Source organism: Hemiscyllium ocellatum, chromosome 2, assembly GCF_020745735.1.
Source record: "Hemiscyllium ocellatum isolate sHemOce1 chromosome 2, sHemOce1.pat.X.cur, whole genome shotgun sequence".
Lineage (NCBI taxonomy): Eukaryota > Metazoa > Chordata > Chondrichthyes > Orectolobiformes > Hemiscylliidae > Hemiscyllium > Hemiscyllium ocellatum.
This window is the reverse complement of record NC_083402.1, coordinates 69788336-69812434: the sequence shown is the minus strand read 5'-3', so window position 1 is coordinate 69812434 and position 24099 is coordinate 69788336. Positions and strand designations below refer to the sequence as shown.

Genomic DNA, 24099 nt, shown 5'->3' with positions numbered 1-24099 from the left:
TTCTGAAATGTTTTACGATGAATGTTCTACTGATGCTTTAGTTTGAAGACAGAGAGTTTCTGATGCACCTACTTTATCCATTCATTGTAAGGTTTCTTCTATTAGTTTATAGAATATTATTACCATTGCATGAGACCACAATGACAACTTGCAATTATCTAACATTTTTAATGTCATAAACGTTCTAAGATATTTCAGTCCAGAAAAACAAAGACTGGTTAGATTCCCATCTCGGGCGATTGTCTGTTTGGAGTTTGCATATTCTCCCAGTCTCTGTGTGGGTTTCCTCCCACAATACAAAAATGTGCAGGTTAGGAGAATTGGCCAGACTAAATTGCCCCATAGTGATCAGGGATGTGTAGGTTAGGTGCATTAGTCAGGGGTAAATGTAGAGTAGTAGGGGAATGTGTCTGAGTGGGATGCTCTTTGGAGGGTCGGTGTGGACTTGTTGGGTCAAAGGGCCTGTTTCCACACTGTAAGGCTTCTATGCTAAGAATTCAATATTTTGCTCCCTGGTTGGAATAGAGCAGTTTTGCAAACAGAAGTTGGTGCAGAATGAGGTGCAGGTTGCAAAGTTCTGGAAAAGTCAAACATATAGTAAATAAAAAGGTAGGCAAGGATTTTGTGCTGCTGGTGTGCTGAGTGTAGCAATGAAATAAATAGTTACATTGATGAACAAAATGTAGACTTTTTGAAGGTGAGCTGCAAAAAAAAGTAGAACATATTAAGTTTTTTTTTAAAGCGTCTGTTCTCTGACCTGAACAAGAAATTGGAAAAAAAGATAGTTGCTGGTTCGTCCCTTGCTTTTTGACTGCTCAAATAATGTTGAAACATGGCTCTCATGGTAAAGCCGATAGAAATTACAGTGACTTGGGGAAATAGCCATTTCCTATTGTCACATTATTTGACCAAGTTGTGAAAGAGCCAGAACACTACATTAATGACGATTGGGAAGGTGGAACTCATCTTAAATTGGTGTCTCAGCAAAATGCTGTATCATTGTTTGGGGGCATCTTTCTTTCCAATTTCTTGTTCAGGTCAGAGAACAGACGCTTTAAAAAAAATGATACAGCATTTTGCTGGGAGACCAATTTAAGAGGAGTTCCATCTTCCCAATCGTCATTAATGTAGTGTTCTGGCTCTTTCACAACTTGGTCAAATAGTGTGACAATAGGAAATGGCTATTTCCCCAAGTAACTATAATTTCTATCGGCTTTACCATGAGAGCCATGTTTCAACATTATTTAGGCAGTCAAAAAGCAAGAGAAGAACCAGCAACTATTTTTCTTTCCACGTTCCTTTTGAAAACGGCACAGGTTAATAGCCTTAGACCACCACTAATTACCTAAACAAAGCAAAATTCTGATGATACTGGAAATAAAATATATTTTAAGATTACTAAATTTTTGAGCAGAATTCATTTGTAATTAATGTTATGCTCCCTAAAATGACAAATTATCATTTATGTGCAAACATTGCCTCAATTTAAAGACATGACATTTCATCACAGAAGCAAGTAACCTAACCTAATCCTATTTCACTCCCCTATTTCATTTCCTTGTACTTGCATCCTCTTCCTGCCAAACCTTTCCTTTAAACTTGATGCAGTTCCATTTGTTGTTTATGTTCCATGGTATTGGGCACATCGTTAACAGACAGCCCTTGTCACACAGTAGCCACACTTTGGATTTGCTATGTAAGCTCAAATTCAGCTGGCAACGGGACTGAGAGAGAATAAAGGCATCTAGCTACTGCCAGGATATTGGACTGACTTGAACAATACGCTGCTTATAGTCACACCAGTTGGTTGTTACAGAAGTGAAATCCTTTTTTGATTCTCATATATGGCAGAGTTCATACCCAGCAACAGCAAAGCAATATGTATGCTGCTAATTTATATAAATGACTTAGATGAATGGATGGAAGGTATAGTTGTTCAATTAGTAAATGAAACAAAGATATATATAGGGAAGTAAATTGTAATGAGGTTATAAGAAGGCTTAAAGAACTGTGGTTTCTGAGTGAACAGATGTGGCAAATGGTACATAAAGTGGAAATATATGAAATTGTCCTTTTCGCAGGAGGAATTGAAAAGAAGTATATCATCTAAATTGTTGGAGATGCAGAGGGATCTGGGTATCCCAGTACATGAATCGCAAAATGTTAATATGTAGGTACAGCAAAAAATTAAGAAAGCTAATAGGATGTCGTTGCGATGAGCACTGAATACAAAAGTAGGGAGGTTTTTTTTTCACTAGGCAAGTGAGACCACATTTGGTGTACTGTGTACAGTATTAGTCTCGTAAATATGGTGAATGCAATTCAGCGAAGGTTTACTAGACTAATACCTGGAGTGGGTGGATTGTCTAATGAGCAATAATTGGGCAGGCTAGATTTATATCTGCTAAGTTTAGATTAATTGGCAGCTTGTTTCAAACAAGACCCCTCCAAGTGCATTTGGAAATGATGTTTCCTCTTGTGGGGGAAGTCTACAACTAGGAATCACCTATAGAGACAAAAATGAGGAGAATTCTTTTCTGAAGATCAGCGGTCTTTGGAACGCTTATCCTCAAAGGCAATAGAAGCAAAGCCTTTGAAAATTTTTAAGGCCGAGGTAGATAGCCTTTCATTTCCCTGCTTACCAATAATCTGTTAGGGTAGGTGAGAATATTGAGTAAAGAGATCAACTATGATCTTTATTGAATGGTAGAGCAGGTTTGAGGTCAGGTAATCTCCTCCTAATTCCTATGTTCATATAATGGCAATCTGTACTGTGAGTTAGATTACAATTCTATTGAGGCTGTCTGCCCCATTCGTATGTTTCATTAGATAAGAGAGGATTTGGTTAGCTCTTCTGAATGGAGTGATTCATATGCCACAGTGAAGAACAATCACTAAAACGTTGCATAAAAACAAAGAATTGCAGATGTTAGAACTCTGAAATAAGCGGACTACTGGAGAAACTCAGCAGGGCTGGCAGCATCTGTGGTGAGAAAAGCAGAGTTAACATTTTACAGCCAGTTACTCTTCATCAGAACATCAGCGGAACCTTCATCAGTTCTGACAAAGGGTGACTCAGTGTCAATTCAAAGCTTAATGAATTCACCAAAACAAATTTAGTGCCAAAAGGACTGATTTCTTACCCACCCTACTCTGTACCAATTGGTACAATCAGATATAGAAGCATTTTCTTTCCCTTATGTTGAATAACCCTCGTGACAGTAATTCATCATAGTTTGGATCCTCACAGAATCCATCTGTCATGAAAATCTACTGGATTTTGACTAAAACTATTGGATTTTACTAGAGCTGAAGAGGGGCCATGTCTTCAATGTCTCCTCGATTTATTTAGTAAATCGATTCAAGGTTCATCACAGGAACACTACCAAATAAAATTTGACACTGTGCCAACAAAGGAGATTTTTTGTCAAGTTATCAAAAGCTTGATCATGGACCTAAATTTGTATGTGGCTTAAAGGAGCAAAGAAAAATAATGAAGCAGAGAAGTTCAGGATGACAAATGTTAATGTTTAAGGCCTTGATAACAGAAAGCTTGGTCTCTAGTGGCGTAGCAAATAAAATCCAGGATCTTCAGAGGCCGAGATTGCTGGAGAGAATCTGGTCTGACATCATCCGTGGAGAGAAAAAAAGTTACTACTTTTGAGGTCTGTGGCCCTTCTTCATGGGTGCAGGCTCCCTCCTGAGATCCATAAATTTATGAAAGTGTCAAGCAATAAAGGACACATTTGACCTTTTATTTCAATGCACTAAGTATAGAGAGAAAATAACTTTTGATGCAACATCTTTGGGATAAACTAAGATAGACTGTCTGTCTTCTGGCATCCAAGCTAATATTTATATTTACATATTATAAAAAAATTAGTTATTATCTCATTTCAGTTTACATGGCTTTCATGTGCATTTTGACTATCACATTTTCTGCATTACAATTACGATGTTGTATTTTATGAACTAATTGTAAAAGGTTGTAAAAAGCATAAGATCACATTAATTGCAACATTGCTGCAGGTTCTTTCCATCTTTGCTCTTCATAACATTTGAAGAGCATGTGGAACTTTAGCCTGTCATTATTATAATTTTACAGCATTAGGTTTATATCTTCAGGTGTGCATGAAAATGGGATATTGAAATACTATAGGTATGTGAATATGTAGTAGGTTCAGAGGAATTTGTAGAAGAATCTGATATTTGTACACTTATCTGCATTAGTTATTGGAGCTATCTGGTGCTGATAAATGGCCACCGCTTTCCCAATACCCCTGCTATCAGCTTCTACAGTGGCCATTTCCAAACATCAAATGCCTGTAGCAAGCAAAATTCAAGACTTAAGGTATTATTTTAACAATACAATTGCACGCAAATGCCAGTTATATGCATCTACTATTTTGTCCTGTTTATTTCTTTACAAAATCATATTGTCCTCCTTTTGCTTCTTGTATGGGCACGGTAGAAAGAATGAAAAAACAAGAAACAGAAGTTGAGCCATTTCTAGGTGGGTACAAGCAATCATTTAGACAAAGAGTATAGGATTTGCAGACAGAGTGCGCGCATCTTTTTCAAGATCAGAAAACAGCACACTTGGACATGAGAGCAGGAGTTGAGGTAGATCTGTGCTAATTTAAGAGTCTCTTGAGACGTACAGTTTAGAACGTTGCATTCAAATCAAAGTCAGATTTTTGCAAATTAACATGTGACTTACTGATATCCTTTTAAAACACTTATTTAATGAACTTATTGACATTATTAGCGCTAACTCCATTGGATTGAGGTCTACATTGGGTATCATTTGCTGAAAGTATTGGATCTGTCGTCTTTATTTGCAGGAGGTCATATGACAGCAGTTGAGCTGTACTTGCATATATTGGTTTAAGGTAATAGAGTTGCAGCTACATCAGACATCAGTGCCTCGTTAGCACCTTTTATTATCAAATCATGAAGGTTACAATACCTGTCAGAGGACCATTGGGACAGTTTCTTGTGCTGATTCAAAAGTCATCCCTAGGCAGATAGGTAGGTTTATGTACAGATATCATCCTGCACTGTACAGTTCTCAACCATTATTCATGGTCTGAATGCATAATATGTTATGTCTTGAATATGGTGCAATGTTGACTTTGGTTATGAAACTGTACAGGTCCCAGAAGAATGTAAATTAAAATCTATTTCTCAATTGATGATTAAAAGTTAATGCAAAAGAGCATTTGGCTAGATTTCTTCAGCCAATTAGTGTCAACAAGACAGTGACACTAAGTTTGAAGACTCTGGTCCATTTAATTCCTTCCTTTTTGTTTCTACTCTTCCTGTTTGATTTATTTGCAGTTGTGTGAATGGTTTGACCTTCGGAGGTGATTTTGAAAGGAACTTGGAATTTGTGGACAAGCAATTTCCTCATTTCTGTTCTTTTCAGTGGGAATGCTTCAACCACCTAGGGAATTTTGGAATGGAAATTAACTATCATCTTTTTCCCTCACTTTTTTCTTTGTCTTGGTTTCCCTCTTTCTTTCTCTTTCTTTACTTTCTTTCCTTCTTTCTCTTTCTTTCTTTCTTCTCTTTTTCTTTCTCTTGTCTTCTCTTTTTCTCTCTATCTCTCTCTATTCTCTTTCTCTCTTTCTCTTTCTCTCTCTTTCTTTATCTCTCTCTCTATCCTCTTTTTCTCTTTCCTCTCTCTCTCTCCTCTTTCTCTCCCTTTCTTTCTCTCTCCCTTTCTTTCTCTCTCCCTTTCTTTCTCTCTCTCTCTTTCATTCTTTCGTTCTTTTTCCCTATCTATTGACCTCTGAGCAATGGGTACATGTACAAGATGCAATATAATCCCATTTTTAATCATAATTTTTAACAATCATAGTTACAGTGGATGTGAAATTGACATTTACTTTCCTCTTTTTTTTGACAGGCTTAAGTGGAAATAAGAGGTGAGCTAGCTGTGCTACTATGAAGCCTGAGGCCTTGCTGCTATATTTTTCGCTACTACATTTTGCTGGGGCTGGTTTCCCCGAAGACTCTGAGCCAATCAGTATTGCACATGGCAACTGTAAGTTTTCAAGTAAAATTTTATTATGTGCTAATTTTAACAAATGCAAAACATCAATGACACATGATGCTTTTGCCTAGAACTAGTTAAATGTCTTTAAGCATAGAGAAAGTGAAATGTAATTTCCTCCTAAGCAAGAATTTTTAGTTCGCAATGAAATTAGTGTCCCTGCTGACTTTTAACAAGGATTACAGGAATGAGTGCATGTGAAATCTGCTGTGATATTACATAACTGCCTTCGGGTACCAGAAGTGTTGAACTAAGTGTGGGAATTGTAATTCACAAATTGATTGGGTCACATGCTTTTTCTCTCTTTAACAGATACTAAACATTATCCTGTATTTTTGGGTCACAAACCTGGACGAAATAACACACTAAGACACAAGCTGGACATTCAGCTGATTGTGAAAATGAATCGAACACTCTACATTGCTGCTAGGTAAGTATTATTTCACTAACCTGTCAAACCATGAGTTCAATTTACTGACTAGTTTGAAGAAAGTGGCTCTAGCTGTTTATATCATATAATGGGATTAATTGAAGTACAACCCTTGCATGGCATTGTTAGGCAGTAGGAAAAGTGCTTGCAGTGATAGAAGGTAGTTTTTGTGTCCTTTTTTTGAAGGTTGCAGGGTGAGTCTCTGATCTACAAGATACTTAGGTGCTTTTCATATACATATACACAGATGCAAAGGTACAAGTGTAGTTCAATTTGAGCCTATTCTCCCACTCAGTTAGCTTGTGGTTGACACATGCCTCACTTCCATTCAGGTTTGTATTTGACACAAGGTCAGCTGGAGACTCTCTTTACATTGTGAATGATACCAAAGTTGAGCTTTGCCAGCTTTAAATTGCTGCTGCTGTTTTTACATTTGCAAATCTGGACAGTGGGGATACATCTTTATCTCCTGTGGTGTGAAAGACGTGATGGAAAATTTGCAGCCTGTTTTATATCAGTCTAATGAAGTCAATACAGTTTTTAAAAAAAGAAAGATGTTAAACATGTGATTGATCACTAACATCCGTCTTTTGCTATTGCTTTATATCCAAATTAACCTGGTGAGGTTGTGTTCTTACCTTGTAGACTTTTTTAATAACAACATGTTAATATATCCATAAACATTCTGCCTTCATTATATATTTTACCTTTAGCATATTGTGACAAACAATTGAGAGGATGCAACCTAAGACAAAAATATCATTATTTTCATGACAGTGATCTGTTCACAATCTAGATGATAGTGTGAAACATGTCACCATGCCAAAAATACCCTCTTATTCCTCCCTAGAAATGTCCTCTCATGTTCGTGGTGCTTGCATGGACATCTGAGTAGTGTAGTTAAACCAGAGGGGAAGTCATACAGTGGAGGATCATGGTGTGTGACCACGCAAGTATACAGCTTATGGGGAGCATTGCTGCTCAGATATAGATTCAACTCCATGAGGTTTCTGTCCATTTAAATCAGGATGTAGTGCTATTTTTAGACTTGCACTAATGAAGGGGGATCATGTGCAGGAAGTAGAAGGTCATGTTTGCTCAAGGAGCATTCATTTACTGCTGAGTTAAAATTATGGGAGCTAAATTCAATTTGGAAGCTGGATACTGCAAAAGAAACGTTATTTGAATCATGGCCTCTACCATAATTCAATTAGTGTTGGATGGCGAAAAGGTGTATCAAAAAGAAAATAAAGGAAAGGAAGACGAGTAATTTATCTTTATGTCAATTGGATGGTAACCAGGCACTGGTCTGACTGTACTAAAAAGTGTTCCTTTTTATATTGAAGTTAATATCTGTTTGGCTCTTTAATGCTTTCTAACAGAAGTTTTTAAATAAGCTACTTTAAGGCAAAGATAATTTGTTGAATATGTTCTGTCATGAGCATGAAAAGCAAGTTTGTATTCTGTTTTTGGAGAAAGGAAACATTTTTTTCCCACAGTGTAGTAGTGTGAATAGCACGTAGATGTTGTTTGACATAATTCAAAATGTTGCACTATTCAAAAAGCTTGTTTTGCAAACAAAGCATTTGTGAAAATAGTCCCTTTGTAAGTGCGATAGGTTTAGCTGTTTAATAATGCCAGTAGATAGGTAACCATTGTCCGAACACAATTGTTCGGAAATCAAATTTGTAATAGCCTCCAGTGGATTGTGCTTTGGAAATATAAAGACACATCTTGAAATATCAGGGTTTTTTTAAAACGCACAAATGATCCTATAATTGTCTTTTAATATCATTACAAAGGTTTAGATGAAAAACCTGATTATTGGAATAATTATTTTTAAAGAAAGCAATATATTGCTTTATTCTAAATGGAAATCATTAAACCAGAGGCAGGGGCCGCACTGTTCATTCCCAGCAGAACCACCCCCAACCCTCAAACTTTACTGAGATACATGGGCATCAATTTGGCAGTTGATCATGGATGGGCATTGACAGGAACATTTAGCTATTTCCTCTTCTCTTTTCTGCTATCCCTCCCCATTCCAACCACTGATCCAATCAAGGATGCTGACAAGAGTTGTAGCAACTTTACTGCTGCTCTGGCTGGCAGCAGAATGAAGACTTTTGGATATTGTGTATGTATGTGCTATAAACTGGACCTTTTTATTGTTTTGTGGGGAAAAAAACACCTTTGGTCTCCTGGAAATAGTTGCACAGTAACTATTTTCCATTGCCTAATTTCATATAAAAAATAATAATACTATAGTTGAGATTACACATTAATTGTTGTGTTGTATAAATACCAATTTGAATAATTGGCTGTACTGAGTGGATCTGTCAAAACACAGAAGTGTCTGGATACAGTAACGCATTAGAATGCCCACAACCAAATGCTTTTCTAAATTGCAACGATTGGAATACAGTCAGATTTTATACAGAGATCCATTTAATGGCATACAAATAGAAAGTAAAGCAATTGTTTTAGCCGTTCTAGATAAGTATTCTTTCCCCTCCTAGGCAACATTTATGCCTATTCTGCTGTCATAGAGGGACTGTGTGTGGTAGAATTTAAAAATAGCTTTGCACCTGGCGTGCTAATGGTTTTCCCTGTTGGAGAATTGGTGGGTATTTGTAAAGAAAGTGCAGTTCTCAGCAATGTATAAGCAATTTGACATTTCATAAAGGAAACTTGGCAAAGACAATGGACTATTTGTCTGTGTATTGTTTTGAATGAGTGGATGAAATGCATTAGACTCTAAGCATGGCTTGAAAATGCTTTGCAATTGTCGACATTGCAATTTTATTCAAACATTTTCAGCAAAGAAATGTGCCACTTTGAGCATGTCCTTGTCAAGTATAAACAGTGTTTTGTTTATTACTTAAAGTCAGACGATATCATCTCTAGGAAGGTTTCAAGTTAAGGGTATATGCAAGGGTGAATTTTAAAAATGCACAGCCAGGGGTTTCAGATTTACTGTTCATCTTTCATTCAGCTTTGGTGTCCAATGTCCACCTCTCCATATACGGTTACATGAAGGAGATCTAATTGTACTTGTCAGTATTCTATAATGGAAAGATTGGTGTGCTGTAGGTGTGAGAAGTTGCATCTGTGGCAATTCTGCGTTGATGTGCAGCTATATACTGACTCTCCTTTCTCTACTATTACATTAGTGAAAATGATCTTATCAGCAGGGGCTATGCTCAAAATTCAGTGCTGAATGCCAAAACCTTCAGGTACTCTCCAAAGTATGTAGAGTTTCTAATTTACCTAATGAGCGCATACAGATCACTTGATTCCATCAGTATAGATTGGAAATGGTGACTTGAAAGAAGAGTGGAACACATTTTAGTCCAAAGTAAATAAGGGAGAGACACCGTGCATCCATTGAATCATTAATGGTGCAAGGATCATAATTATTTTATCTATAAAATGGGAGACTGCACACTTTACGACTCTCAATTTGATGTATTAAATGTCATAAATTATTTTAAGTTTCCAATTTTTTTTTCTCTATTACATTTATTTAATCTCTTCTAGAAAGCATTGATCCTTTTTCTGCGAGCTTTCAATACATTATGCCTTTAACTGTCTTGACCCACGTGCTCTTTGTTTATTAGTGAACCTGAATGGTGAACATTGGCAACCACATTGACCACGGGGAAAGATTTGGGTGGGCACAGGGAAAACATCACAGCTAAAACTGATCCTTTCCTCACCTGACATTCATGTACATTGGCTTCTGATAGGAATTGATGCCCTGTGAGCAGGGTCAGGAATGTCAATCAGGTTCAGAGTTCAAATCTGGGCACCCTTCTGTTCAGCATGGTGCAGCTACTCACTGGATAAACTGAGCTATTGGGAAACCAATTTGCTGCCTTTTTATGAATAATCCATTGACCAAAGTCATTTTGAATGTATTTATAATAGTTGTATTATTATGTGGTGAGGCATTTCAAATTGAATGATTGCAACACTTGGCTTGCTGTCTGTTGAGTACGATAAGATTCTGCAGACTACGGTTAAAGCTTAAAATGAACATGTAGATTTTTCTATTTATAGAGACCATATTTACACTGTTGAAATGGATACATCCTTCACAGAGCAGATTAATTTTAACAAAGTAAGTAGCATGTGTTTCTTTTGTTTCTGTGACTGTGCTGTCTCAGTTTAAACATGAAGGCCCATATGCAGAATCCAGATAAGGCTCGAGTACTGTGAGTTGAACTATGGGCAGTAAAGCATGGGTTAGATGGAACAGCTAAAATCTTCAGTATGAGCAAGTTTTGAGGGAAATTCTGACTGTTACGACCAAGATTTGGATTAAAGCATCAAACCGCTTCTAGTCCCATTCCTCCACTGGTTACAGTATTTTTTTTAATGTAACCAGTGGCGATACAGCCACTGACGTAGATTTTAGACTATATCTGGTTTCGCCTTTAGGAACAATTGAGTCAGCTTTAGTTAACAGCAAAGTACAAGTTTATTACAAATATAACTTACAAAGATCATTGACCAAACAGAATTGTTTAAAGTGTGCAAAGTTAGATATGACTTACATATTCCAACATTTGCAAAAATAACAATACAAATATGGCAGCAGATTACCTATGGTCAAATACCCCACATCAAATAGCAAGTGCAATCAGCCCCCAGCCTGCCACCCACATCCACACCCACTGTTCGTGACGCTGTTATTCACTAGTCCTCATTAAAATGCCACAAGATTATGCTGCTGCTTTTCTGTTGATCCAGCCTTAAAAACAAACTGTTCTGTCACAGACTGGCCCATAAATTGTTTGCACACAGTAGTTCACCTTTATTTTCTGGGACTGTGCTATTCTTGCACTCCAGCTCTTACACTCGGGCACAACTCTTATTTTTCATAAACCATGAACGCATCCATGTTAGCTCATACCTGGACTTATTTCTGAGCTCTGACCTGGCTGTAAAAAGCAAATACTGCTTGTGAGGTTTCTTCACCCTCCCTCATAGCTGCGCTGAACTTTTAGTGACAGGCAGCTTCTTCTGAATGTCCACGCCTCCCAGGACATTTCCAGGGCTCTGGTTCCAACATTTGGCTGCCTAGTAAGTCTCTGGGCTACTTCTTCCTTAGTTCTAACAGTGTAGAGTCATCAAACTGCTGTTTGATTTCTCACTGACTGCCCAACCACACAGACCCATTGTTGTTTGGTTGTCTTTTCAGCCGCACAGCTTAATAGTTATTTTCTGCATCAGCTTCTGTTTTTGTCTGACTACTTCAACTAAGTGTGATCTGAAAACTGCTTTTTAGTGACCCATTGACAACCCTGCAGTGCACCCAACCCTTTTTGATCGGTAAAACATGAACGTGATAATAGTTTGGAACAATCAAATATAGAAATCAGCAGTGGAATTTTAAATGTAATAACCCTGTAGAACTGCCTGTGCCCTGTATGTTACAGTGTTCACACAATATTGGTTTTGTTAGCACAAAAATACATACAAGAGAAAGGAGTTTATTACACAATGTTAGAGTTAAAATCTATTATTGTCATTAATTGCCATTACGGCAAGTTTTATTCAAGTAAAATGTTTCAGTAAGCAAACTATATATTTACAAATGCTGCAGTTGTGCTAACCCTATATATTCAAGTGTTTTATTGTCTATTTAGGAGGCATGGGGTGTTTATTTCAAAAATTACTTATTCAGTTAGCAAATTCATAGTTTGAACAATATTTAATCTCTAATTTTATATATTGGTTTGTCTTGTGAAATGATTATTACAGAGGCAACCTCACTAAAATACAGTATTGTATATTAATTTAGGCCTGATATCTCACTCCCAGGCCAGGAATACATAGTTGAGAAATTTCCCAAATCTAATTCAGGAGAAAGTGCCCTGGACGTTCAGGTATTCATTCAGGGGAAGATGCAGATGGGGCTGTTGGAAAAAGTCCACTTCCTTAGTTCAGGACTTAGAGTCATAGAGATGTACAGCATGGAAACAGACCTTTCGGTGCAACCTGTCCATGCCGACCAGATATCCCAAACCAATCTAGTCCCGCCTGCCAGCGCCCAGCCCATATCCCTCGAAACCCTTCCGATTCAAATAACCATCCAAATGCCTGTTAAATGTTGCAATTGTACCAGCCTCCACAGCTTCCTCTAGCAGCTCATTCCACACACATACTACCCTCTGTGTGAAAAAGTTGCCCCTTAGGTCTCTTTTATATCTTTCCCCTCTCACCCTAAACCTATACCCTCTAGTTCTGGACCTACCGACCCCAAGGAAAAGACTTTGTCTATTTACCCTATCCATGCACCTCATAATTTTGGAAACCTCTATAAGGTCACCCCTCAGCCTCCGATGCTCCTGGGAAAACAGCCCCAGACTGTTCAGCCTCCACTTCTAGCTCAAATCCTCCAACCCTGGCAACATCCTTGTAAATCTTTTCTGAACCCTTTCAAGTTTCACAACATCTTGTCGATAGGAAGGATACCAGAATTGCACGCGATATTCCAACAGTGGCCTGACCAATGTCCTGTACAGCTGCAACATGACTTCCCGACTCCTGTAATACTCTGACCAATAAAGGAAAGCATACCAAACACCTTCACTAACCTATCTACCAGCGACTCCACTTTCAAGGAGCTATGTACCTGCACTCCAAGGTCTTTTTGTTCAGCAACACTCCCAAGGATCTTACCATTAAGTGTATAAGTCCTGCTAAGATTTGTTTTCCCAAAATGCAGCATCTTGCACTATCTGAATTAAACTCCATCTGCCACTTCTCAGCCCACTGGCCCATCTGGTCAAGATCCTGTTGTAATCTGAGGTGACCTTCTTTGCTGTCCACTACACCTCCAATTTTGGTGTCATCTGCAAAAACTTACTAACTGTACCTCTTATGCTCACATCCAAATCATTTATGTAAATAACAAAAAGTAGAGGATGCAGTACTAATCCTTGTGGCACTCCACTGGCAGCAGGCCTTCTGTCTGAAAAACAACTCTCCACCACCACCCTCTGTCTTGTGCCTTCTGAGCCAGTTCTGTATCCAAATGGCTAGTTCTCCCTGTATTCTGTGAGATCTAACCTTGCTAATTTCTCTCCCATGGGGAATCTTGTCGAGCGCCTTACTGAAGTCCATATAGATCAAAACTACCACTCTGCCGTCATCAATCCTCTTTGTTACTTTCTCAAAAAACTCAAATCAAGTTTGTGAGACATGATTTACCACACACAAAACCATGCTGACTATCCCAAATCAGTTCTTGCCTTTCCAAATACATGTACATCCTGTCCCTCAGGATTCCCTCCAACAACTTGCCCACCACTAACATCAGGCTCAATGGTCTATATTTCCCTGGCTTGTCCTTACCACTCTTCGTAAACAGTGGCACCACGTTAGCTAACCTCCAGTCTTCCAGCACCTCACCTGTGACTATCAATGATACAAATATCTCAGCAAAACACCCAGCAATCACTTCTCGAGCTTCCCACAGAGTTCTCGGGTACACTTGATCAGGTCCTGGGGATTTATCCATCTTTACCCATTTCAAGACATCCAACACTTCCTCCTCTGTAATATGGACATTTTGCAAGGTTCCCCATTTTCCAGCCATCCCTTTACCTGCGAATATCTGCCTCCAATCAGCTTTCGAAAATTCTTGCCTAGTACCATCAAAATTGGCATTTCTCCAATTTAGAACTTCAACTTTTAGACCTAGTTTATCCTTTAGCTGCAGTTGTTTTTTTTTGAAAGATAGAGAATGTTACTCCTCCGATCCTCAGTCTCCATGCTCCATCTGTGCCAAATCATATCAGCTAATTCCTACCACCAAGACCCTATAGCCCCAATGCCAATTTAATGCCAACACATGCACCCACATCCATCACACTTTGCTCTTATACCCTAGCTGCCAATCTACTGTGCATAGAACTCATGTGGAGATGAAGTAAAATAAAATTCTTAAGTTTTGATTACTTGAGAAAACATGATAACTGATTTAAAAAGAAACACTTTGACTATTTAACTACTTTGTTCCTTATTTTTAAAAAGAGCCAAGCATCTTTAATCCTTACCCCACTCAAAAAAAATCCAACTGGATGCTGACTGGCACCCCACTGTGAAAATAGGTTGAGATCTGTCATGCAGCGCTAATGATACCCATAAGCGTAATAATACCAGACAGTGTCAGAGCAAGCACTGATTTAATCTTCTACACTTGCAGAAAGTTTCCTTTTATCAAAAATGTGAAGTTCACATTTAAATCCCAGCAACTTGATCATCCCAATTAGCTTAATGGTTCCCATTACAGCTGAACAGAGAAATAATTTATCCTTTTTTTTAATGCATACTTTTCACAATCCCAAAGGGCACTTCACTATTCCCAAAGTTGTCCGTGGACTCAAGTCATGGTTTGGACATTGAAGTTTCAAAAGTTGATTTGAGGGTAGCTGCATGTGCAACTGCTTCTGTGAGCAGTGGATGCGCAAAGTACAACCCACTCCTGTCTTCTTAACCACCGCCCTAAGGGGAATAAAATGGTGATTGCTGGGTTAATAGGTGGGACTCCCAGCAACTGGTCTGCGGCACTGATTTGGCTAAACTGAGGATGCCGTTCTTCATTGCAAAAATTCAGGTCTTGGTTACTTTCGGCATTACCAAAGGAATTTTGTTCTTCATGATTCAAGGAAGTCTGTCAAATGGCCTTGCACAAAATAGATGTTTTCATGGTTGTTAGATGTTCAATGTTTTTAACACTGCTTATAAACTGAATTAGCTGCTATGTATTCTGTGATGGTAGCTGATAAAATGTGCGAAATGCTACCTTTTAACAATCTGGTACTTCTCATCACAGAAGTTAACATGGCGATCTAAACAAGCTGACATAGACATATGCAGAATGAAGGGAAAGCATAAGGTAAGCAGGTATTATTTCCTTAATGGATGCCACTTCAGCATAAGACTTGCTATGTCTGTTATCATATGTTGCAATCTCTGACCTTTTGATTTTGTCATTAATGTGATTCACTGGCTTTATCAGTTATCTCCTAATGAGTTCCCCAGTTGCTGGCTTGATTTGTTACAGTGGTGAATCCTTAGAGGCAGAAACTGTCATTTTGTTGTTTTGCTATAAAGGCATTTTTAGTAGCACAGTTTCCAGTAGTATTTGTGTAATGAAACATTTGCACTGTAAATTGACTATAATGTAGCAATTTGTTTCTTGTTGGCTTAGGATGAATGTCACAATTTCATTAAACTGCTTCTGAAAAGAAACGATAACACCTTATTCGTCTGTGGGACAAATGCTTTCAACCCGTCGTGCAGAAACTATAAGGTATGTTCCTCAAAACGCTTTCTAAGTAGGATAGTTCAACATTTTTAGTATTATACTGAGAGACAACATCCGGTGATTATAGTCACAATACTGTTCATTTTTAAATTTCATATTTATAACCAGTTGTTTATTCCATCAGTTTTTTTTTCGAAAGAAGGCTATGTGGTGTACACAAAAGTCTTGATCAAATGATTCAAAACTCTAACATGGATTCAAATGAAGCTTAAGATTTACACCCTGGTTTTATCTTGTGTTTAAAGGGGGAAATAAGTTGGCTGTAATTTTCAGTAATGTTGCAGACTATTGCTAATGTTTTTAATATAGATGTCTCCAGACAACCAACTGAAAGATGCACTATTCAAGTTGTTTCATCCAGATTATGGGTCTTTAAGTGACAGGATAAATGAATGTTTGGAACTAAATCATTAATTCAAACTCATCAAAAACTTTATAAAGTGAGAGTGCTGTCAAGGACAATATGAATAGCAACAAAAATAGGTGAAAGAGGTACCAAAGTGCTGGAGATGGCTTCACACTTGTAATCTACATTCAGATTACAATGGAGAAACATAGTCAGCTGGCTACTTACTGCCTGTAATATTTGTTTAGCTTGGGATTATATTTGGCTGTTTGCGTGCTGTGTGACTATATGAGTCTATGATGGTTGTTATCTGGGGACAAGTTTAGTTTTAAAATAAGTCTCTCTCCCTATTGTCACCACCTGTTCATAACGCTTGGAATATATTTCTTTCATACTCTGCTTTTATGGATTCCGATTTTGCGAAGATGGACGAGCACGTCGGTGAAAGTTTTTAAGAACAACCCAAGTAGTGTTTATTTCACATGCCCTCATGTGAAATAGAGGAAGACCAGAGGACTGCAATGATTCCAAAAGGCACTCACCATGACCCTCCCAATGGCAAATAGGATAAGCAATAAAAGCTGGGTAAAATCAATGACTGCAGATGCTGGAAACCAGATTCTGGAATAGCGTGGTGCTGGAAAAGCACAGCAGTACAGGCAGCATCTGAAGAGCAGGAAAATTCGACGTTTTGGGCAAAAGCCTGTCATCAGGAATACAGGCAGAGTGCCTGAAGGGTGGAGAGATAAAGAGTGCTTTTCCAGCACTACTCTACTCCAGAAAGCAATAAAAGCTGGCCTTGTCAGTAATGCTGGCAACTCAAAATCAAGGACAGCATAAGTGAAATCATAGAATCCTACAGAATAGAACCTGACCCTTTCATTCAACCAGTCCATGCCAATATAATCCCAAAGTAAACTAGTCCCACCTGATCAATATCCCTCCAAACCTTTCCTATTCATGTACATAACTTAATGTATTTTAAATGTTGTAATTGTACTCACATCCATCACTTCCTCAGGAAGTTCGTTGCACAGAGGGTGGTTTACATGTGTAAAGAACAAAATTGCCCCTCCTGTCTTTTTAAGTATCTCTCCTCTCTCATTAAATATATGCCCCCTAGTTTTGAAATCCCCTATCCTTGCTGCCATTTTAACAATATGGAAACTGGAGAGTGAACATATCCTGAAAAGTTTTCTCTTTATGAATTCATTGTTTCTGTTTTCACTCAAAAAAACTTTATTAACTTGATATGGTCGCTGTGTAAATAAGAATATGAATCCCTAGATAGTTTTGGAATTTTTTTAAAGGGATTGTTTTCAGAAATAATACCAGTGATTAGATAAACCTGAGGCATAGGCAAATGAGTATAGCTACTGGTGATGCTGTATGGATACCACTACCATGAACAAAATATTGTTCTGAAAAAAAATGGCACAAACCGTGACATTCATTGTTAATGGAAGGACTATGGAAACAGAATGAACAGCTCTCCTTTAAATCCATCCTTTATGATGGGTAATGGGACACCCTAACTTGGTAATGACTGATCAATGATCCTGATAAAGACAGTGGATAATGTTAAGCGGCTTGTTTACTTATCCCAATGTAACATGAGATTCCTGTTCAAGTTGCTTTGGAACAAGTTAAAATTGAACTAATTAAGCATGTGATTAGATTGCTTGGTTATCTTAAAGAACCCATCCTTCAGTATAGCTGGTTGATAATTATGCATTTATTTTTGTACCTGAAGCAGTGCATATATTCTTGATTGCATTAATAATTATGAAGCTGGTTTATTGTGACTAATCGAGTAATCCTACACTTGAATCCCAAACTAAAATAAGTCAGTGCAGGTACAGCAGAATTTGGTGCTTGAGCCAGATCAGGTGGAAGGGTGAATCCACTGTCTAGTATGTTCTTCTTAAGTTGCTGCATTGCTTCAAAAGTCTTGCTGTAACATCTCCTCTTTTTGTGGTAAGATAGTGACAGTAGTGTGGGCCATCTACAAGATGTACTACAGTCACCCACGCTCCTTTTGACACCACTTACCAAATCTATGACCTATTGCCATCCAGAAGGGCTAGGCTGGCAGCTGGGTGGGAGCACCACTAGCTGCAAGCTGCCCTTCAAGTCTCACACCATCCTGACCTATATCACCATTCCTTCACCTTTTTGTTTGGGTCCAAACCTGGACCTTCCTTCCGAACAGCAGTGTGTGTGTACCTACACACAGCAAACCCACTGCAGCTGGTGAAGGAGGCAGTTTATCATCAGTACCACATCAAGGACAGTTCGGGATGGACGGTAAATGCTGGCCCAGCATGAATATGAAAAATAAATTATTGGGGAATTGGTAAGGAGAGCTATGGCTCAGAACATCTGGTGTATTGTTGACCCAGATCAATGCTGAGCAGTGCCTTTGGCCTGTCTCACTAAAAGCAACAAAAAACTGTCAGACTTTTGACATTTCTATACAGGCGTTCAAGCTGCAGAATCTAACCATTTAATAGCATACCAAATTGCAGAAAGAACTGGAATGAAGCCATGGCAATTCAATTACCATTATTGGTTTAATTTTCCAAGATTACCTTCGGAAAGAGACATCTGGCAGTCAGTGTCCTCTTCATCTGAAGAGAACAGCAGACGATCTTTATAAGCTCATTGGTTTGCCAGCTGTTAAAGCTTGATGCCTAGAAACAACTCCAGCACAAGGTCTCTTCAGCTTGGCTTGAATTTTTGTTTTCCTACTCCTACACAGTATAACCCAAACAGGTTTTCTGTTTCGCACGACAAGCAGGTTTCACATTAATCAGAGTTACCTGATCTAGTGGAATGAAAGTCAGTACCAAAGCTCTTTGTATAAGCCTAGTACACTAACTGCCTTGTTCCTGGTGATTCTGACTCACTTTGATCCCAATGTTACTAATCAATCATTCCTTTACATTCAGTAGAATGTGTCAGAGTTTAGAAGTTCATCAAAAGCATGACTACAGTTTAGTGCCCATTTTAAGTGTCGCACCTTTTCTCGGGGCTGGTTTACTGCTAACATACATGCATTTTTGAAAATGATTTCCCCATCTGCTTCCTATCTGCTATGTAAAGGATATCGATTACTACACCTGTTGATTTGACATTCCATATTTAGTAATCATGTAGGCTCTGGAAAAGTTCCATTTGTCAGTATGCATCTGTAATGAATGTTTTAGTACTTATTTTGTTTTGCACCATTACTAATACCTTAAAAATGTCTCGGACCGGCCAGCAGACTGTAATTGTATCTGCCTGCATTTCAGAATTTGTCTGTATTCTCACTTGCATAAATACAACAACATATATAGCCAAGGTTTTAGTCAACCATAGTGCCATTATGGAAATAAAACTAATATTTCCATGGTTTATAACAACATGGGGATTAGAATACTTAAACATATTGATGTGCAAATTAAATTTCCACATTTACATAATTCAAAATGGAATTAAAAGGAAACATTTGCATTTACTGCAGCACTTCCCATAACCTTGAAACATCACAAACCTTTTCCTTTTCTTGTATAGTCTCTGTGTTAACCCAGTGAAAGGTGACAGTGAATTTGTGCACAGCAAGGTCCCACTAACAGCAGTGAGATTAAAGTCTGTTCTTGTTTTGGTGGTAATGTGTATTTGAAGGACGCCTGGTCTGCTTCTCTCAACAGTTGCTGCCTGACCTACTGAGCTTCTGTTTGCTTCAGATTTCCTGCATCGGCAATATTTTGCCTTCATTTATTTGAGGGATAAATGTTTGTTGGCCCCAGCAGCAAAACATTCCTCCTATCCCATGAATATTACCATGTGATCATTTAAGACCACCAAGAGGGCAGACGGAGATTTTGTTCATCTTTTGTAAAAGATGGCACCTTTGCCTGTAACACTCACTCAGCACAGAGCTGAAGCCTCAGCCATTGTTAGTACATGAGTCTCTGCAGTGGAGTTTGAACACTCAACTGTCTAATGCAGAGTCAAGAGGGCTTCCACTGAGCCAAGGCTACTACAAACAAAAGTTTATTTTTGTTACCTGCTGCTGCTTCAGCAGTTTTATATTTAATTTCAATTTCTCTTTCTCTTATTTTAAAGACATTGTTTCTTATGGTGACAATGTTCCATGACTTTGACTGCTGTCTTGAACCACACTCCAACTGACTATTCTTTGAACCTGCTCAGTAATTGCCAGCAGGTAATTTTGATCTGAGAAAACATGACAGACCAAGCCTCACGATGTATTCAGAAATATGCCCTAACTGTCAGGGGAATCACTAGATATATTAAAAAGCAAAATACATGGTTCTTTTTTGCCGTTTGCCTGGAAGAGCAGACATCAGTTGTCAGAGTTGCTCACCAACTGAGGGCATCTAATGTAGGATGTGTAGATTATTACAATGTGAGCTGTACATCTAATCTTCACCTTTGGGAATGTAATTGGCACCATTCTTTTTAACAAGGCAAATTTCTAAAGCTACAAGGAATGTTGGAGATTAGAATATAGCAGCTACTGCAGGTGGAACAGCGGAAATGGAAGCATTATGAGATGTTTGTCCATTTCAAGATAACATTGTTTCCTACATCTTCCACCTGTTAATGTAACAAGCACAAATTTGCAAACTATTTTGGAAACATTAACACAGTATATTAGGACAAGTATATTTCAAATGTTATGCTGTCTGTAGTTTTCAAAATTCCTTTTAAGAAGAAAAGCAATCAATAAGCTTGTTCTCAAGTCTCATATCTGTTTGCAATTGAATTAGACTCAAAAGTACTTCTTTTCTGAACCTATTTAGGAAATCTCAATCCCTATTTTAATTCAACATTTTACCACTTTAAATACTCATCTAGTCATTCACTCAGTCATGTTACAACACCATAATTTAATGTTTTCTTTCATTGCTGGTGTTTTTCCTTTGGCACATTCTGTTTAATTTAATCTCTTTCCTCCTACATGTAAAAGGACTATTGAAAGATTCGGAAGGTTCTGATTGGGGAAACAGTGGTCCTAGGAAATGGATTATTGATGCATTCTGGATACCTAACCTCCAATATTCATTGTTATATTTTAAAGAATGGAAATCACAGGGCATGTGCTCTCTCATCATAACTTTAATTCCTGCTGAAAATCCCCTTCACTTCAGTTTAAAACAATATGTAAACACCATGGCAGTGGCCTTGGTCAGGACAATACATTAATCACCCTGTTCTTTGATAAAATAATTGATTATTTGTCAAAAGATGTGAATATGAATTCTTCCAATGTGTTTCAGTTGGATACCCTGGATATTTTTGGAGATGACAACATCAGTGGAATGGCAAGGTGTCCTTATGATCCAAAACATGCAAATGTTGCACTTTTTGCTGGTAAGCATTTGTCTGGAATTTGTGATACAACCAGTGGGCACAGTGTAATTTAATTAAGTATGCAGTTAGAAAGGATTGATTTTTCCCATTTCCTTGCCATGAACTGCTTCATGACACAAAAAAATTTATGGTTTCTGCATCTGAAACAGTGTGTTGTCCTGGTACTATAGCACCTAATTTGAAAGATTGGCAACGAGGAAGACCAAATTTTGGTCATCGTGTTAATTACAGGTTATCTGTAAGCAATACCTAAAATTCAAAAGTCATCTTCAAATTTGTCAGTGTTGCCAGTCCACTTGATATCCATAACTACTTTATTCTGTTGTTCCCTACCTCGTTCAAATTTCGTTTCACTGACTGTCATCTCTCTCTTGTCCACTTCTCTTTGATTTACTGTAAACAGCCACGCTTAAAATTTCATGAGCTCTTGTTCACCAAAATTCCTTCCCTAAACCCCATCAACTCTCCACCTGTTTATTCTTTAAAACCTTCTCAAATCCTATTTCTTCAGCCAAGTATGTGGTCATCCTTCCTAATGAGTCTTTGTGGCTCAGTGCCCATTTTCCATATGCCCATCTGTGAAACTCCTTTTAGAAATTATTTATATTCATAAAGCGCCTTTTAAGCAAGTTGCTTACCTCCATGATTAAAAAGTACTTGCAGACAAATCCCTATATTTTTGTTTAAATGCAATTTAGCTTATTTAACATTGTTTTGCTTGTGACCTGTCAAAATTATTATGGGATCTATGACTTTACAACCACATTGTGTGAATTACATTACAAATACTGTGAAGTTAACTAAAAATCTAGACTGGTTGCATTCATGTAACAGCAGAGCTAGAAAATGTAGATTAGCTTCTGACAAGCTTTTTGATGAAGAGACTTTAGCCATTGAAAATTAGAAATCCCCAATGTATACCTTCACGTATTGTGTAGGGGTCAGGCATGAGCTGGGTATGTTTCTCATTTGTGTGAGCCCATTATGAGGTATCCACTACTGGTGAAAAAAATAATTTAGTTGACAAGCTGACTGGGGACTGGGGAGAGTCTGATGATCCACTTCCCTAGTTGATGTTGGTACTCATGAGGGTCAAAGTGCTACATAATCAGCCAGCCAGATAGGACCATGAAGAGTTTCCCTCAGTGTAAGGAATCTGGCCCTTTTTATCCACAGCTGTCAGAATCAGAAAGGTGAACTTCAAAAAAAAAATTCTGTACATTTGCTGACGGTGATTATGTTAATTTTATTAGTGTCCTCCATCTTGGGAAGGGTTCTTTAACTTGTTAGTTGGATCAGTCTGAAAGTTGATGAGATCTGCTGCAGAGAATATCCAGTTTGGAGTAGAACGGGATGCAATGTCATGTCCCTTGATTAGGTAAACACCTTCCCAAATTTAAGTCTGTATTATATTTAGGAGCTGTACCTGAGGAAATACTCAAATCCACCTTAAATGTTGTCTCAGTTCCATCTTGGGATTCTTAAGAAGCCTCCACACGAATCATTGAGTATCCCACTGTCCAGCCAACTAAGCTAACCAATATTCTCCTGCCCTCCATGAAGAGTGATGCCAATAGGGTGGGTTCAATTCCCGTACCAGCGGAAGTGGCCATGAGGAATTCTCCTTCCCAACCTCTGCCCTTGCCTGAGGTGTCGTGACCCTCCAGTTAAACCATCACCAGTTGTTTCTCACACACTCACACACACTCTCACTCTCACTCTCACTCTCACACACTCACTCTCACACACACACACACTCTCTGTCTCTGTCTCTCTGTCTCTGTCTCTCTCTCTCTCTCACATGAGAGAGCAGCCTTGTATTCCTCTGGCACTATGGCAACTTGACCTTTTTTTGTTGTTGAGTGTTTTGAGATTAATTTGTTTGTCATTCACTATTGATAAGCAATTATTGGCTAGAAGTGCAACAATCAATAAAATGAATAACTTAACATTTATCTCAATATGGTGACCAAAGTTCACTGTTGTTGGATGATATATCTAAGATGTATCCAGAACTGCTGTGATTCAGTGTCCTTTTCTGATTTTATCTATCTTGGTTTGATTTGAATGAATTCTAAAGTTCTTGAAGTATATTTATATCAAAATTAAACTGGTTAGTGCAGAATTTCTTTTTATTGTACTTCATCCAGAAGGCAAGCTTTATTCCGCAACTGTAACAGACTTCCTTGCAATTGATTCTGTTATTTATCGGAGCCTTGGAGACAGTCCAACACTACGGACAGTAAAACATGACTCCAAATGGTTGAAAGGTGAGTAAACAGTGATGGCGTTTGATTATGTTGTCAAGATTCCAGAAAGTCATTCTCTCTAACTTAAGATCTCGTGGTTTCTATTTTCTTTGAACAAGACAGTTCTAGTTTAATTTTTTTGTGGTTTGATTTGAGTGAACTCCCAGGTGGTGACACTGAAAGGCATACCTCAGGACCATAACAAGCGATCTGAAAATATTCCACAGGCTTGTTATGAATCTTTTCAAATACTGTCCTTAATTGCAGATTTTTGAAAATCCATTATTT

General features: G+C 38.1%; 1 protein-coding gene across 6 annotated transcripts in view; it reads left to right on the top strand.

Moving 5' to 3' along the window:
* The window catches only part of sema6a (sema domain, transmembrane domain (TM), and cytoplasmic domain, (semaphorin) 6A), a 146654-nt gene that overhangs the window by 84916 nt on the left and 37639 nt on the right, over nucleotides 1–24099 (top strand). For all 6 annotated transcript variants that reach the window (XM_060837533.1, XM_060837560.1, XM_060837551.1 and 3 more), the window contains exons 2-8: nucleotides 5912–6049; nucleotides 6371–6488; nucleotides 10551–10611; nucleotides 15337–15399; nucleotides 15715–15816; nucleotides 21469–21562; nucleotides 23713–23832. In XM_060837533.1, coding sequence (XP_060693516.1) covers nucleotides 5950–6049; nucleotides 6371–6488; nucleotides 10551–10611; nucleotides 15337–15399; nucleotides 15715–15816; nucleotides 21469–21562; nucleotides 23713–23832 — 658 coding nt within the window. In that variant the 5' untranslated portion in view covers nucleotides 5912–5949. The remainder of the gene's footprint in view (nucleotides 1–5911; nucleotides 6050–6370; nucleotides 6489–10550; nucleotides 10612–15336; nucleotides 15400–15714; nucleotides 15817–21468; nucleotides 21563–23712; nucleotides 23833–24099) is intronic.